Here is a 14683-nt window from a genome sequence, read left to right as displayed (position 1 = left end):
TGGTTAGCATTAACATAAGAACAGACATAATGCTAAGTGTAGTTGTGAAACAGAGAAAATAGGAATGCCTGTGCAAGTGGCACAAAAGCATGAACCTGCAGGATGCTGCCAGCTGCCTAACTTTTACATCTGTATCCTGCTGGCTTAAAGTTGATGACAAAAAAAATACAAAATAAATTTACTCAGGTTTTTATATAGTTTTATTGAATCCACACATGCTCGTAACTGAATTGCTCTTTGGAATACATAAAGGGTTTTCTTGACAGTGAAGTGTTAGTAGCATAATTTATTACTAGTTTTGTTGTCCTAATGATGAAGCATTATTATGGAATATAAAGAAAATGGTATTGTAAAGGGTCATTAGCCTAAGAAAATCTAGAAGACACAAACTGGAAAGAGTAAGGGCAGACTGCAGCATAATGGAAAAATAATAATGGGGCAAACAACTATGTGTAATGGAAGTGCAGCCACTGACAGGATACTTTGGACACTGGTAAGAGGCATGGAGAATTTGAGCATGGTTAATTTTCAACATTTAAGAAAATCCAAAGGTGTTCTTAACTGAGCTTCGAGAGCAATTATACAAACATTGAATTACCTTCACAAGATGTGGAGCATCTTGCCTGTTTAGTTGGTACTGAGGCAGCTGGTCACAGTGAACAATCCATGGATGTCTTAGGACCTGGGCAGCAGTCAGCCTCTGATGAGGGTCAACATGAAGCATTTTTGAAACCAAATCCTGTGAATGAAAAAATAATTAAATTGAACAAACACAGTTTGACTTGGTTCAGACAATCAATTGTAGTCTAAACAAGCCATGCCATGTGCCAGGTGCGATATACATAATCATCCACCTATCTGCAGCTTGTCATGTTGTCCAAACCCGAGTAGCATGGCTCATCTAATGAGGAAGAGGAAACAACCTTCGAATAACCCACAAAAAGGCTATGGGTTATTGGAGGGTTGTTTCCCCCTTAAACAAGCCATGCTGTCCAGATTCAGAAGACATGACAAGCTGCAGCTAGGTGGGTAATAAGGGAACTGGCAGCCAGCATGCACCAGGGATTAGAACAAGCAGTGGCTTGTTAGATCGTGTGAACTGGCCCACTATCTTTGCATAAAGACGAGAAAGTGTTTCAAATTATCCATTTATTATATTTCCAGATATATCTTCAAATATTACAAGGACTGTAGGCAGCTGTCAAGAAATGGGACCAAGAATTTTCAGAGAATGATTAAAATAAAAGAATGAAAATAACTGGGCATATTAATTTAAACAAATCACTTGTTCAGCAATATTCTGGTGTTCTGGGGAAATAGCTTTTATAGTAAGCTGCAGTGCCTATCACATTTTCAAGGCATTGCTTAGAATAGGAATAGGCAACTTGTGGCCCTCCAGATGTTTTGGCCTACAGCTCCCATCAGCCCTAGCCAGCATAGCCAATAGTGAGGAATGATGGGAGTTGTAGGCCAAAACATCTGGAGGGTCCAAAGTTGCCTACCCCTGACTTACAGCCTCTGTCATTTTAAGGAAATGAGTAATCTTTTTTGGAACTTAAGAGAGTGTGTGTGTGTGTGTGTGTGTGAGAGAGAGAGAGAGAGAGAGAGTGTGTGTGTGTGTGTGTGTGTGTGTAAAACTAGTGACATGCCCACCAAACAGCTGGAATGTGCACGAAAAAGTAGCCATAAAGATGATCTGTGGCTGAGTGGTAAAGTGACTGACAGCCCCAGCTTCTGTTTCCAGCCTGTCCTTTCTTTCACATAGCCCCTACTTCCTCCTCTCTCATTTTTTGCATCTGTGGATCAGAAGAGCTGAAACAGTTGGAAATTCTTCAGAATAAATTTCTAAGATCTCAAACAGGAACCCTCCTTGGCAGCTTGTATTATTAAGGTGGAGGTAAGGCTTTTTGATGCTGAGATTCCAAACCATGCCAAGGGATGATATCAGAAGATGCTTCAGACCAGCAGTTCAGGTGGTCGAGAACATTTGTCACTGAATGATTTATAGTACATACATTGGCTGATTTGGCCAGTTGTGACAGTTTAAACAGCATATGTATTAAGCTGTGCTTTCAAATATATGGACTGCCTACCTGCGCCTTGGTGTTTTTTTTTATAATGGATGCAGTTTAATACTCAACTTTTATTTATCTGAAATAAAGATGAAGCCTTATAATAATCCAATCAGGTAAACAATGAATCTTTGACTATTCCTTATGGTGCCATGACATATTATGCAAAAACACAGCTAACATACAATGGGAAAAAATTTAAATATACTTACCTTTGCTGTATCTGAAACAGAATTCCAGTATCCACCACTGAGAGAGAACTTTCCACTTCCTATTCGTGCCAAAATTTCTTCTGGAGTATCATCAGGACCATTTGCAAAGGGAGTATAGCTAATTAAATACAAATATTTGTAAAGTATTATTTGAAATTCCTTGCTGAGTTTCAACTACTGCAAGAGGCAATGACACTAAAATAGTGATTAACATAAACCCTATACATCATCAAATTGCAAAAACCAGATTATGTGGGAAAATGTGTGTCAGGAAGTAGATTGTTGCTATGTTAGCGACATCAGTGAAAGTGGTTTCAGAGCCCTGGGAATCAAAATAAGATGCATTTTATGTAGCAGTACTGACACTTGTTCAGTATTGGAAAGAACCAAAAGGTGCTATTTTGCAAGTTAGTATAGCCACACAGCTCTTTAAAGCTGATTAACACTAGGTACATATTTTCTGTGACGCCATTAAAGGTTTTTAGTGCAAAGTAAGAGGTGCTGCTTTAGGAGTAATCAGTGCAGGATCCATTCATACTATCTTTGTTTTCATTCTGCAACAATTCTTTTAAAAACCTGGAGTAAAGATGGATTGAGGAGATAACCTATCCACCCACACTACAGAAGCTATGACTGTAATATGTTGAACTGACCAAGTCATCAAGAACCAAGTGAAATAATACTTGCCAGCAAGGATATCAATGGAAAAACAGTAGGAAAGAGTGTGAGACCTATATAAACCCTTCCGCTGTTCAGTGTGGTTCAGTTTCTGGGGTTCCCAACATTACCTCAGCAGCATGGGAAGGTGCTCACGTACTGCTGCAACAACCTATGAAGGAGGCTGTCATTATCTGTCTGACTTAATGTTTCAGATGAGAATGTATAATGTGTTGTGACTGGTCCATTGTATGTCCATCCTACCTTTATCCCAATAAGGAAAGAAAAACAAACAGCTAGTCTATGAATTACTTGTATAACTCTGGAAGGAGGTAATTCTCCAAGCTCAAGCCACTGATATGAGAAAGCTAGCAGGGAGACCAACTACTGAACCTAAATCATGAGAATATTTCTTTCTCAGGTATGTGGGACAATAGAAGAGGTATGTATGCATGTGCACATGTATGAACAATCTGGATGTGATAGGTGCAAGAAACAGGGAAGCACAGCAAAACAGGATTACAGAAGGCAAAAGGACACAAGCAGATCTTAACAGAACATTGAGGGAGGGTGGTGCTTGCCCCAAGAGAAGACTCACATGGGGCCTGAAATGCTGAGGAGAAAAAAAATCACAAGAACCTCTAAGCCACTTCTATAAATTAAGAATTTCTAACTTAGTACATACAAACATACCCAGTCAGCATTGTATAGAGAAGAACACCAAGACTCCATATGTCACATGCAGCATCATAGCCTTGTCTTTTTAAAACCTATGGAAAGCAAATTGTTAGTTACCACAGAAAAAGTCAATTACTTTGGTTGTGAATATTACTACCTCAAACTCACTGAAAAACTGAAAAGAGTGGAACTCTCCCCCTTATGTATTTAAGAAACAACGTGTGTATTATTAAATAAGTTACTTCACTGAAGTGAGCACCTTAAGGCGAGGACCCACTGCTGATTAAATAATGTTTAAAAGTCACTGCCACCATAAGAGCACAGAAAGAAAAAAGAAACAGGAAAATGTCATTCAAATAAAATAAGGGGAGGCCAGCATCAACGAAGAATCACACAAAAAGGGAATAAGAGGAAAAGCAGTCTAGATAAATTCACCAACATTTAGAAGACAGTTTCCTTGTTTCTGCACCTCAGGGCACTGAAGGAGAACAGAGCAGAAAGTCACTTGTCCTAGCACTTTGTGCTTCATGACAGTCTCCATGTTCTTAAAAGGAAAGAGCATGAGTACATCACATTCTTTCTAGAAGACTGAAAGCCCTGTGGTTGGCCAGTACATGCACAGTCTTATATGTGGGTCTATACAGTTACCACAGCTTAGGCTTGATACACACGAAATGCTACCCGGGTTTAAGGAATCATAGGATTACATGCTGTCTCCTCCATACCAAAGAAGAACCTGATATTTACCTCAGGAGCAACAAAATTTGCTGTGTAACAGGGAGTCATTAGAAGGCCATTTTCTGCTCTCAGCTGCTTTGCAAATCCAAAATCACATATTCGAATTGATTCTGGATTGCCCGATTCATCAACGTAAAGGATATTGCTAGGTTTCAAGTCTCTGTGTACAACCTAAACCAAAAAACAAACATGACGATGGTTCCTATTTAAAACATGGAATATGTATTTTCTTGTCATTGATATAGGATATAAAAGAATGTTTTCAATATAGATTTCACTTTGGCTATATTCAATGATTTTTACAACAATAATCTTGTGTCCTGTATTCAAATTCTGAACATGCTGAATATGAACATTCATTTTTAAAAGTTAGCAATACATAATGTCCTAGTGTTTTCCACTGTATCCTATTGTCAACCAAGCTTTTACTTTCTACTTTTCAACCTGCTTTGCCCTTTCAACTGCAAGTTGTCAGTTTCACCTTCCTTCATCCTTGGAGGTGGTAGGATTGATGCTGAAAACTGCTTTCCCATAGCAGGAGCTCCATGTAGTAGCAATAACTAGTGCTAAGATCTTATCCTGTGGATTGGAATTATTCTGTGGACTAACACTGGCAACACTGGCTTGGAAATATTCTACGGAATAGCACCAATACACATACGCCCATAGCATATGTTAAAGGCAGCCAGGTGGAGCCATTGCTATGAGAAAGCAGGTTTCTATGGCCACCAAACCACTACTTAAAATTTATTAATTGGCTCTTTATTCTTCCAACTTATCTCTGCAGTGCACACCAGTGTCTACTTAAATAATACTTATAGATGGTGTCACAGATTTGTAAGAAGTCAAAATAAAATAAAACACTTGTACAATGGAAGAACACATGTACTGTGACAGAGAGAAGAATTAACTCTGATAATGCATTTAAAAATAAAATCAAGAAAGCAGACTTACTCCTTGAGCATGAAGGTATTCAACAGTTTTTGTTATTGTCAATAGGACAGCACTGGCTTCTCTTTCGGAAAAAAACTTTTGTCTAAGGATTTTGTCCAACAGTTCTCCTCCTTTCATAAGTTCTGTTACCAGATACACATATTTCCCATCATCATACACCTGGAAAGTAATGTATCATTTAAATAGTCAGTCACATCATACTACAGAAGGTGACATACAAAATAACTACTACTAAACACAGAAGCCACCATGCTAGCTTCCTCAAAGTATGCATTTAAAAGCTGGTTATCATCACTTAAATAAGGTGTACAGCATCTGAAGAACACAAAAAATATTGCAAGATGTAGAATTAAAATGTGTAATGTCTGACAGTACTTATGAATATTAAGCTAAATTTGAAAGTTAGTAAAACAGAAGGGAGGACTAAAGCAAGTCAGTCTCCATGAACTAATATTAAGGTCATGTGATCATCCAATAAGTAGCACAGTAACAGAAATTATATACCTCCATACGTATTGGGCGAGTTCACATGTCACCTAAGTCACCCTGAAGATAAGCCATGGTATGTTGTTTTTTCGCTTGATAATCCACATAACCCCTGACTGATGATCAGGTACATTGCAGCTTGCTATGGTTGCTTCCCCCTTAATCCTCCTGCCCACTCCCAGGATGTATCCCAGGCACCTTAACAGAAGAATCCCTCGTTTCGTGATTCCCTACATCAGTATTCTTTCTGCAATTGGTACATTGGGGTTGCTTGCTCCCAAGGGAAACTCTTCCCTGCCCACATCAGATTGCCAAACTGATCTGATTTTCTGAGCCCTTATGAACATGGTAATATCTTCATAAACGTTCAATCCCCCTCCCCCCGGGTCTTGCACAAGAGTGCCTGTCTACTATTTAGCCCAGCATACTGATACCCCCGCAGCCTGCTGTCCTTTTAAATTTCATTCTTCACTTTGGTGCTTCCCTTGTTAGCAAACTTTTCTTTAAAAAAAGCTGCTTTACCTACTCTTGAGGTAATTACATCTGCCCCCAAACCTCCTTCTCCTGCAGCTGCTGACCGCTCTCTGCCCACCCCCACCCCTTGTTAGCTGCCAGATATACATGTGGGTTACAAAGCAGTGAGGCGCATTGGTAGACAAAGGCAAATGTCAAGGCAGAGCAGTGAAGGGAATCGGTAAACATACACAAATTTCAGGGCAGAGCATTGAGGTGGATTGGTAACCACAGCAGAGGACTTTCAAATGTGCGCATTTGCGCAAGACCCCCCCGGCAAAAAAATGTGAAGGAGTTTTGGCAAAAACCCATCTTGTCTCCCCCTCCTCAATCCAATCACTGCCCCTTTTCATTCCCCAGCTTTTAAGAAAAAAAAAAATCAGTGCCTCAAAAATGCGCAACTGGTGTCTCTCCAATCACTACCTCTTTCCATTCCCCAGCTTTTAGTTTTTTATTTTTTGGCTCCTCAGAAATACACAATGGGGGTTATAATTTTTTTAAACTATTATTATTTTTGTTTGTCTTTTGCAAGTGCGCACTTATCATTGTCCAATATGTGTAATCTTGCCTAGTCAATTTCCTTGTCTGTTTCAGCTGTCAAAGGGAGTGGCACAAAGAAATTGACAAGACAAGGTTGCATATAGGCTACGCTGCACACAGTTGCAAGGACGGGGGTGGGGGGAAATAACAGTAAGAGAAAGGAGGGACCCAGTAGCACAATTCAGAAGCTTCAAAAAAGGGGGGGGGGAGCCAGAGGAATACATACACCAAAACAGGGGGGGAGAGCAATATCTCCCCTTTGGCAATGTGACCCTCTTTTAAATGCTGAACTGACACTTTTCAGTGTCCCCACCTTTTCAAAACCTCCCCAACTCTCCAGCTACTCCAGAAAGGGGAGATACTGGCTGCCCCCACTTTTTGTGGCTCATTTTAGGAGCACTTACTGCTGCGATTACTGCGGTACCCTGACATTTAAAAAAATGCAGAACAGCAGTTACTGTTACTGCAGGCATGCAAATTTTGCCTCCATTTACTTCCCAGTCCTTAAATTTCTGTACATTTCCCTTCCATTTATTTCCCAGCCCCCAGCCCCTGCAACACAAATATTCCTGACTTTTTAAAAAAACCTTAGAAGGTGGCAGAACAGGACACAGCAAATAGGGTGAGAGGGTCACGTTGCCAAGGGTGAGATGTTCTCCCCACACACACACTTTTGGTGCGCTTACTCCTTTTGCTCCCCCCCCTTTGCATTTTGGGGGCTTCTGAATTGCACTACTGGGTCCCTGCACTACTTCTCCCCTGGTCCTTTGCGACTGTGCTCAAATTAGCAAATATGCAAACATATCTTGTCAATTTCCTTGCATGTTACCTACTCCTCTTCACTGCTCCCTTTGACAAATGAAACTGACAAGGAAATTGACCTATACATATCGGACAGCTGTAAGAGTACACTTGAGAACTTCTGAAAGCGCAACAGCAACAATAAATTACAACCCCAATTGTGCATTTTAGAGGCACTGAAAAGTCAGGGAATAAGTGACAGTCCTTCCATCTGAAGTGCTATTTCAGTATCAGTAGAAGGGCAGTCACTGGCAAGATGGCGAAAAGCAAGCAGCACAGGCTTTTTTTGCTGCTCTTGCCGAGCAGCTCTGCAGTTGATCATCGCAGCCACGACAGAATTGATCTCCCAGGTTTGGATGACACGACAACCCATTGTAGGTAAGAACAACTCTACAACAAGCCATGGGTTCTTGCGTAGCCTTTTCCTGAAAAATAAGCCACCCTGCAGAAAATGCCCTGGGTTCAGATGGCACAAAAACCCACCATGGCTGGCTGCCCATGGTGGGTTGTCGTGTCATGTGAACACAGTCACTGAGATAGTGAACAGCAAGTAATTAAATTAGTAAATAGTACTTTTGACTGAATTTCTAGCTTCAGGCATTTCTAGTTTATGGTCAGAAAATGCATACCAGGATTATGGGTAGACTAAAGGCCTTGAGCAAAGCTTTTCCAGATCTGCAATTTGGTGTAAGCAGCACAGGAATTGCATATAAAGATATATGCACAAATGTTCTTATGTCACTATATATACATAACTTGCAGATAACTTGGGGGGAAGGAAAGAAAGAGGGGTGGTTCCTCAAGCTTCTGCATTGACACCAGAAACAGCATTTCATTGTCTTCTACAAAAGCCAACTAAAACAGAACACCCTGTCCTTCCCCCAAGTTCTCTGCAATTCACAGATAATTTAGGCGAGGTGACTGGATCTTCGTGCTGGGTGTGCTAGACAGGATGAGTTACCACTGGTGACCTGGTGAACAGATTTGTGAAATCCTGACAAATACTGTATACAATGCCCTGGATAACTATTCACCCCCCTTTGAATTTTCCACATTTTGTTGTGTTACAACATATAATTAAAATGAATTTAATTGGCATTTTTAGCATTTGATTTACACAACATACCTAACACTTTGAAGGTGCAAAGTATTTTTATTGTGGCACAAAAGTTAATTAAACAAAAAACAAGTTGGCATTTGTTGGTTGCGTAAGTATTCACCCGAGTCAATACATGGTAGAAGCACCTTTGGCAGCAATTACAGCTTTAGTCTGTTTGGGAAAGTCTCTACCAGCTTTGCACATCTGGATCCTGCAATTTTGCCCATTCTTCTTGGCAAAATTGCTCAAGCTCTGTCAGGTTGGATGGGAGCCATTGGTAAACAGCAATTTTCAAGTTTTGCCACAGATTCTCAATCAGATTGAGGTCTGGGCTTTGACTGGGCCATTCTAAGACACGTAGGTTCTTGTATTAAATCACTCCAGTGTAACTTTGTGTGTTTACGGACATTATCCTGTTGGAAGGTGAACCTCCACCCCAGTCCCAGGTCCCTTGCAGACTGAAACAAATTTTCCTCTAGAATTGCCCTGTATTTGGCTCCATCCATCTTGCCCTCAATCCTGACCAGTTTCCCAGTCCTGATGAAAAGCATCCCCACAACATGATGCTGCCACCACCATGCTTCACCGTGGGGATGGTGTTCTCAGGGCAATGAGCACTGTTGGCTTTGCACCACACATAGCATTTTGTGGTAAAGGCAAGAAAGTTCAGTTTTGGTCTCGTCAGACTAGAGAACCTTTTTCCACATGTTTGCTGTGTCTTCTACATGCCTTTTGGCAAAATCCAAATTTGATTTTTTTTTTTTCATCAATTGCCTTTTTCTCACCACTCTTCCATAAAGCCCAGCTTTGTGGAGCAATGGGGTGATAGTTGTCCCATGGACAGTTTCTCCTATCTTAGCTGTGGATCTCTCCAACTCTTTCAGTTACCACTGGCCTCTTGGTTGCTTCTCTGACTACTGCCCTCCTTACCCGGTCACTGAATTTTGGCAGACAGCCTTCTCTAGGCAGAGTTGCAGTTGTGCCATATTATTTCCATTTTGTAATAATGGATTTAACAGTGCTCCGGGGGATGTCATGGGCATATTTTAAAATAACTCAACCCTGATAGGTGCTTCTCCAGAACTTTATCCCAGATTTGTTTTGATAGTTCCTTGGTCTTCATGATATTGTTTATTTAAATATGCTCTCCAACAAGCTCTGGCGCATTCCAGAAACAGGTGTATCTAATCTGAAATCATGTGACACTTGATTGCACACAGGTGGACTCCATTCACAATGTGACTTCTGAAGGCAATTGGTTGCATCACAGCAAAGGGGGTGAATACTTATGCAATCCAGACTTTTCCGTTTTTTATTTGTAAATCATTTTGGAAAATATGTAGATTTTTTCCCCACTTCGACTTTATGGACTGTTTTGTGTAGATCAGTGACAAGAAATCCTAATTAAATCCATTTTAATTCCAGGTTATAACACAACAAAATGTGGAAAAGTCAAAGGGGATGAATGCTTATGCAAGGCACTGTATGTCAAAAGTATGATGTTGATATTTATGGCTGAATTACAATAAATATGTTTATAGAATCTACTCACATCTTTGAGAGTGATAATATTTGGATGCTGTCCATATCGTAGCAGGATTTCTATTTCCTCTGTGGGGTCTCTCTTACTCTTGTCTATAATCTAAATGAGCAAACATACGTGAATCAATAACTATATATGTTTTCCAATGTCATGGTTGTTTTGAACCTACAACAACTATTTTAAATCTCTCGGGAAAGATTTAAACAGCATTTTGGTTGACAGAGCCAGCTTTAAAACCTACTTTCCTTCATTAAGCTACTTGTAGCTTTCTGCTTCCCCATCCTCCAACTCCTTCACAGCTGTGGAAGCCTCCTCCAACTCAGCTTGTAACCATCTTCCTCACCTGGACTCATGGCTCCCAATAAACTCTTCAACCTTCCTAAACCAACCCAACCCATAACCTCTACCCCAATAACCTCACAGACTTGAGGATATGGTAATATTTCTGATGATGTAAGAAAATGATTACCTTTACTGCATATTCCATATTTGTTGCTTTATGTATACATCTCTTGCAAACTGAATAGGAGCCAACTCCTATATCTTGTTTGACTTCATATCCATCAGCAAACTGAATACTGTTCCTGTGCAACTGCTACCAAAATAACATGATCAATTAATGAATTCTTTTAGCTCTTCATATTAAAGAGCAAATGTTTACCAGTAAAATAAGTGATTTGCACAACGCTTAATAATTAACTTTTTAAAAATAGTATTTTCTAATCTAATTTAAACTTTTTTTTCCAGCCTGGACATCCTTGGACAAGGTATATGTGGTACTTTGTTACCTATGCTTGGGTATAGGTTGTGCATCAACATGCAAAACTAGACAAGCAATGGGTTGTAGTCAATGATGTCCTTTTGCCAGCTGAACAGACACAGCTGGTGGATCAAATTTTCCCTCACCCCTGCAGCCCTTCACACACACCCTAATTCTGCTCCAAAGGGTTGGGGGACTCTCCGGAACAGATTTTGGGGATGTGCAGGGGCTGCAGAGGGGAGAAGGGAAAGGGAAACTCCCATTGCACAACCAGAAGTCCACTTGTTGGATTTAACCCAATATTTGATTTGCTTCCAGTTGCCAGCATACCAGCCAACATAATTCTTCATTAAGAACATTCACCTGAACAATTGAGTGCCCAACAGAAGTCTGCATTGCTTGACTTTCATCATCTGATGCAATAGCTACAAAACTGAAGCCCCGAAAAAGTTGGTGAGCATTAGCACTAGGTGGAATACCAGGTGAATCTAGAAAAATAAAACAAACATTTAAAATACTTCTGCTTTAGAAATACTCCATAAATACTGCTCAAGGCAGTTCACACAATAAAACACAAATTACAATCTCAATAAAACAAAGATCAAGTAAATGCCAGGAGATTTAAAACTTGTTAGATTAAAATTTTAGCCAGTTAGCAGGTTAAATGCCTCATGGAATAGCCAGTTGGCAGGCTAACAGCAAGAAAGCAAGGAAGGGAGTTCAAAAGCCCAGGCACAGCAACTGAGAAGGCTATGTCCTGCATTCCCTAGCCAAATGCAAGTGGCAGGACACAGCCCCTCCAGACGATCTTAGCAAGGAAGACCTATAGCATATGTAAGCCAAATATTTGTTAGCTAACATAAATTCATGGGAGTAACACAAAGCCAAGAACTGTGTGCCTGCATGAACACAGTGGAAAAGTTACTTTATTTAGCACATAGATGAAAGTTAAAGATCATGCATGTGCTTAAGAATGAAGCATAACTTTCCAAGACCTCCTGGAAACAGTAAATATATCTTCTTACCTTTTGGAGTTTTTGCTGTAAATTCAGGATCAAAATAAAATGTATCTTCAGGTCTCCCAGTTGCAGGTTTAAATGGTGGATTAATTTCTCTTCTGTACAATTTCTAAGACAAACAATTTTAACACATTAGAAAGATAGAAAACAACATGTGTGTGTTGTAAGAGTGTGTTTACTATATTGTGTACTTACATTCCAGTCTATTGTGGAGAAAAATGGATGCCTCTTAATTTCCTCAACTCCATCAGGACCTGCTCCTATTAGAGGTCAGTAATGAACATAATAGCAAAGAAATTAGCTAGCTTGTTTAGCTTAACATTAAGGTTTGAAGTAGATAACCTCACTAAATACTTTACCTAATCTGTTTGCAGGGTTTCTCTTGAAAAGCATTCGGAGAAGACTTTGAGCTTCTGGACTTAAGAACTGGGGCATTCCAAGTTTGGCCCTATATAATAAAATTAACAGCATACAAACATTTATAGTAGGAAATCATGTTCATTTGTTTTAACATATATTTGTTTTGGAATGAAATAGTTGAAAACCTATTAGTTAAAACACACACACAAAAGCTGAAATGTTGCTTCAATCATGCAAATATACAACCTAAAAGTTTCCTATTCCAGCTGTGTAATGTTAGAATATGGGAACTAAACATAATGAAAAACAAGGGAAGGGAAACATGAACAGCTATCATATTGTATTTGTTTGAATTTTACTGCAATCCATGATCTGTCTTAATTCAGTTTTCACATGTACAGGTAGGGTTGTGTATATCCAGCATCCTAAGAATCTCAGCTTTTAAAAAAGTATGATGGCAATGCCTGGTAAAATCTAGGAATCAAAAGGATTTTTAGGGCATCTCTCGTTTCTCTAAAAGATCAGCAAAAAGGGCCACAGTTAAAATCAGGCCCCAGACATCCTGCTCCTGCACAATTTCCAATATTAATTTTGAAGGATAGCATTCATAATCAGAACACACACTATGATGGAAGTTCATTTATCGAGATAAAGAGAGAGTCCTATGTCCCCCAGTCAGTGATTGGGTGAGATAGGATTTTTCAGTTTCTGAGCTCATAGCTGGGAAGCCGTGCTCCCTGCCACTCCCCACCCCTTGTAGCTGGGGGAGAGGAAACCACGGCAGCTGCTCCTCCATGCCTGTCCATGCTCGCAACACAGAACATGGACAGGGCAACAAAGTGCATTCCCGGGGGCAGGGAGGGGAGGAGACTGCGGAAGCTGTTTTAGACAACTTCCTACGTAGTCTCCAGCCCAGTTCCCACCTTCTTCCTGAAGCTGCGCTTAGATGCCCAAAATCAGGCATCTAAGGCCAACTGCAGGGCAGACAGCGCATGGAAGGAATCCTCTCCTCCGTGCTTTAGCTGCCTTGCATTGGATAGGCAGTAGCCTCTGACTTCAGAGGAAGTCAGAGGCGACTGTCTATCTCAATAGGATTGCACTCTAAATCAGTGTTTTACAAACCACACCAGATGTTCTCATACTGCCCTGAAAAATATTCATGTTTAATCCCTTGAAACCAGCAATGTAAACCACCTGAATTGCTGCCAAGCAACTGAGAAAGGCTGACTGTTTTGAAACACCAAATCTGTATCAGAATCATTGTGACTTCCTGGGAAATTTACTGTAGGCACTCCATTAGTCTGCATCTGGCAAAGAACCACTGATGAATTTTTAGCTCTGCTAATTGTGGACTGAAACACACAGGCCAGGTTCAAACAATCAGTGGAGAAAAAGGAGCCACCATGCTTCTTCCCACTCGCACGCCTGACATTTCCCTATTTACCCTTGCCGTGGCGCAGTTTGCCATTTTGTCCAAACACATGACTTGTTGCAGGGGTTATGGGGTGGTTTGGAAGCCACTCCCACCACACATCTTGCCAGGTTTGGCTGACACGGCACCATGTGCAGCAGTTACAAAAATGGCGGGCGCACAAGCAGCACGGGCAGGGTAAAGAAACTATGGTGGCTTGTTTTCCCCCCTGATCATCCAAACCCAGTCATAACATCTTTGGAATGCTATGATTAACTACTATGCATTACAGCAAAAGACCTCCTTGAAAATACTTGATTTGTGACTGGTCACTGAAGAGTAGGACAAACTATGCTTCAACTGGAAACTGTCTAGATTATACAACTGCATGAATGAAGACTATTCTGTTTCTTGTTTCTGACAGGTATATATGAAAACATGCTTTGATGTATGAGGATCAGATATGCACAGAAAATTAGTCATTATTTCAGGCATTACAACCTGATTCATTCAGGTTTCTCAGTTTTAAAACTACTCCTCTTCATTTCCTGATACTGGAACAAAAGCAACCTAGAAAAATAAGTAACTACAGAAACTATTGCAATGTTTTCAGTAAATAGGGGAATGGCTGAAGTTGTATGGTAGGTTAACATAAATTTGACATTACCACCACAAACTTTTCACTAAGTACATTAAATGAGAACACACACTCGTGCAGGTTGAAAGCGTATTGTTCACTTGACAGAAGATTTTAAATATTTTTGTATTACCATATAATAAAAACATGTATATAAATTTGTAATAAAAGGCAACTTTGCCAATGCTTATGGAACTATTCAA

The 14683-nt window shown here is 40.1% G+C and overlaps 1 protein-coding gene and 1 long non-coding RNA gene across 4 annotated transcripts in view; one reads left to right on the top strand and one right to left on the bottom strand.

The window, feature by feature from the left end:
- The window catches only part of RPS6KA3 (ribosomal protein S6 kinase A3), a 62183-nt gene that overhangs the window by 6827 nt on the left and 40673 nt on the right, over positions 1 to 14683 (bottom strand). The window contains exons 11-21 of one of the 2 annotated variants that reach the window (XM_084844039.1): positions 12432 to 12520; positions 12268 to 12332; positions 12079 to 12181; positions 11417 to 11541; positions 10763 to 10888; positions 10303 to 10392; positions 5312 to 5470; positions 4367 to 4528; positions 3635 to 3711; positions 2285 to 2402; positions 599 to 739 (exon numbers count right to left, since the gene is read on the bottom strand). In XM_084844039.1, the coding sequence (XP_084700165.1) occupies positions 599 to 739; positions 2285 to 2402; positions 3635 to 3711; positions 4367 to 4528; positions 5312 to 5470; positions 10303 to 10392; positions 10763 to 10888; positions 11417 to 11541; positions 12079 to 12181; positions 12268 to 12332; positions 12432 to 12520 (1255 nt within the window). The remainder of the gene's footprint in view (positions 1 to 598; positions 740 to 2284; positions 2403 to 3634; positions 3712 to 4366; positions 4529 to 5311; positions 5471 to 10302; positions 10393 to 10762; positions 10889 to 11416; positions 11542 to 12078; positions 12182 to 12267; positions 12333 to 12431; positions 12521 to 14683) is intronic. The other variant, XM_084844040.1, reaches the window with a different exon arrangement.
- Positions 1 to 14683, top strand: part of LOC146350034 (uncharacterized) — a 26132-nt gene extending 11449 nt beyond the window's left edge. For both annotated transcript variants that reach the window (XR_014789168.1, XR_014789169.1), the window contains 3 exons: positions 11372 to 11506; positions 12275 to 12341; positions 12447 to 14683. This is a non-coding gene — a long non-coding RNA (uncharacterized LOC146350034). The remainder of the gene's footprint in view (positions 1 to 11371; positions 11507 to 12274; positions 12342 to 12446) is intronic.

The sequence above is a fragment of the Heloderma suspectum genome, chromosome 3 (genome assembly GCF_057233095.1).
Source record: "Heloderma suspectum isolate Gila_16-S chromosome 3, 16-S_ref, whole genome shotgun sequence".
Taxonomy (NCBI): Eukaryota; Metazoa; Chordata; class Lepidosauria; order Squamata; family Helodermatidae; genus Heloderma; species Heloderma suspectum.
The sequence above is the reverse complement of the archived record's forward strand: the minus strand, read 5'-3'. Positions and strand labels throughout refer to the sequence as shown.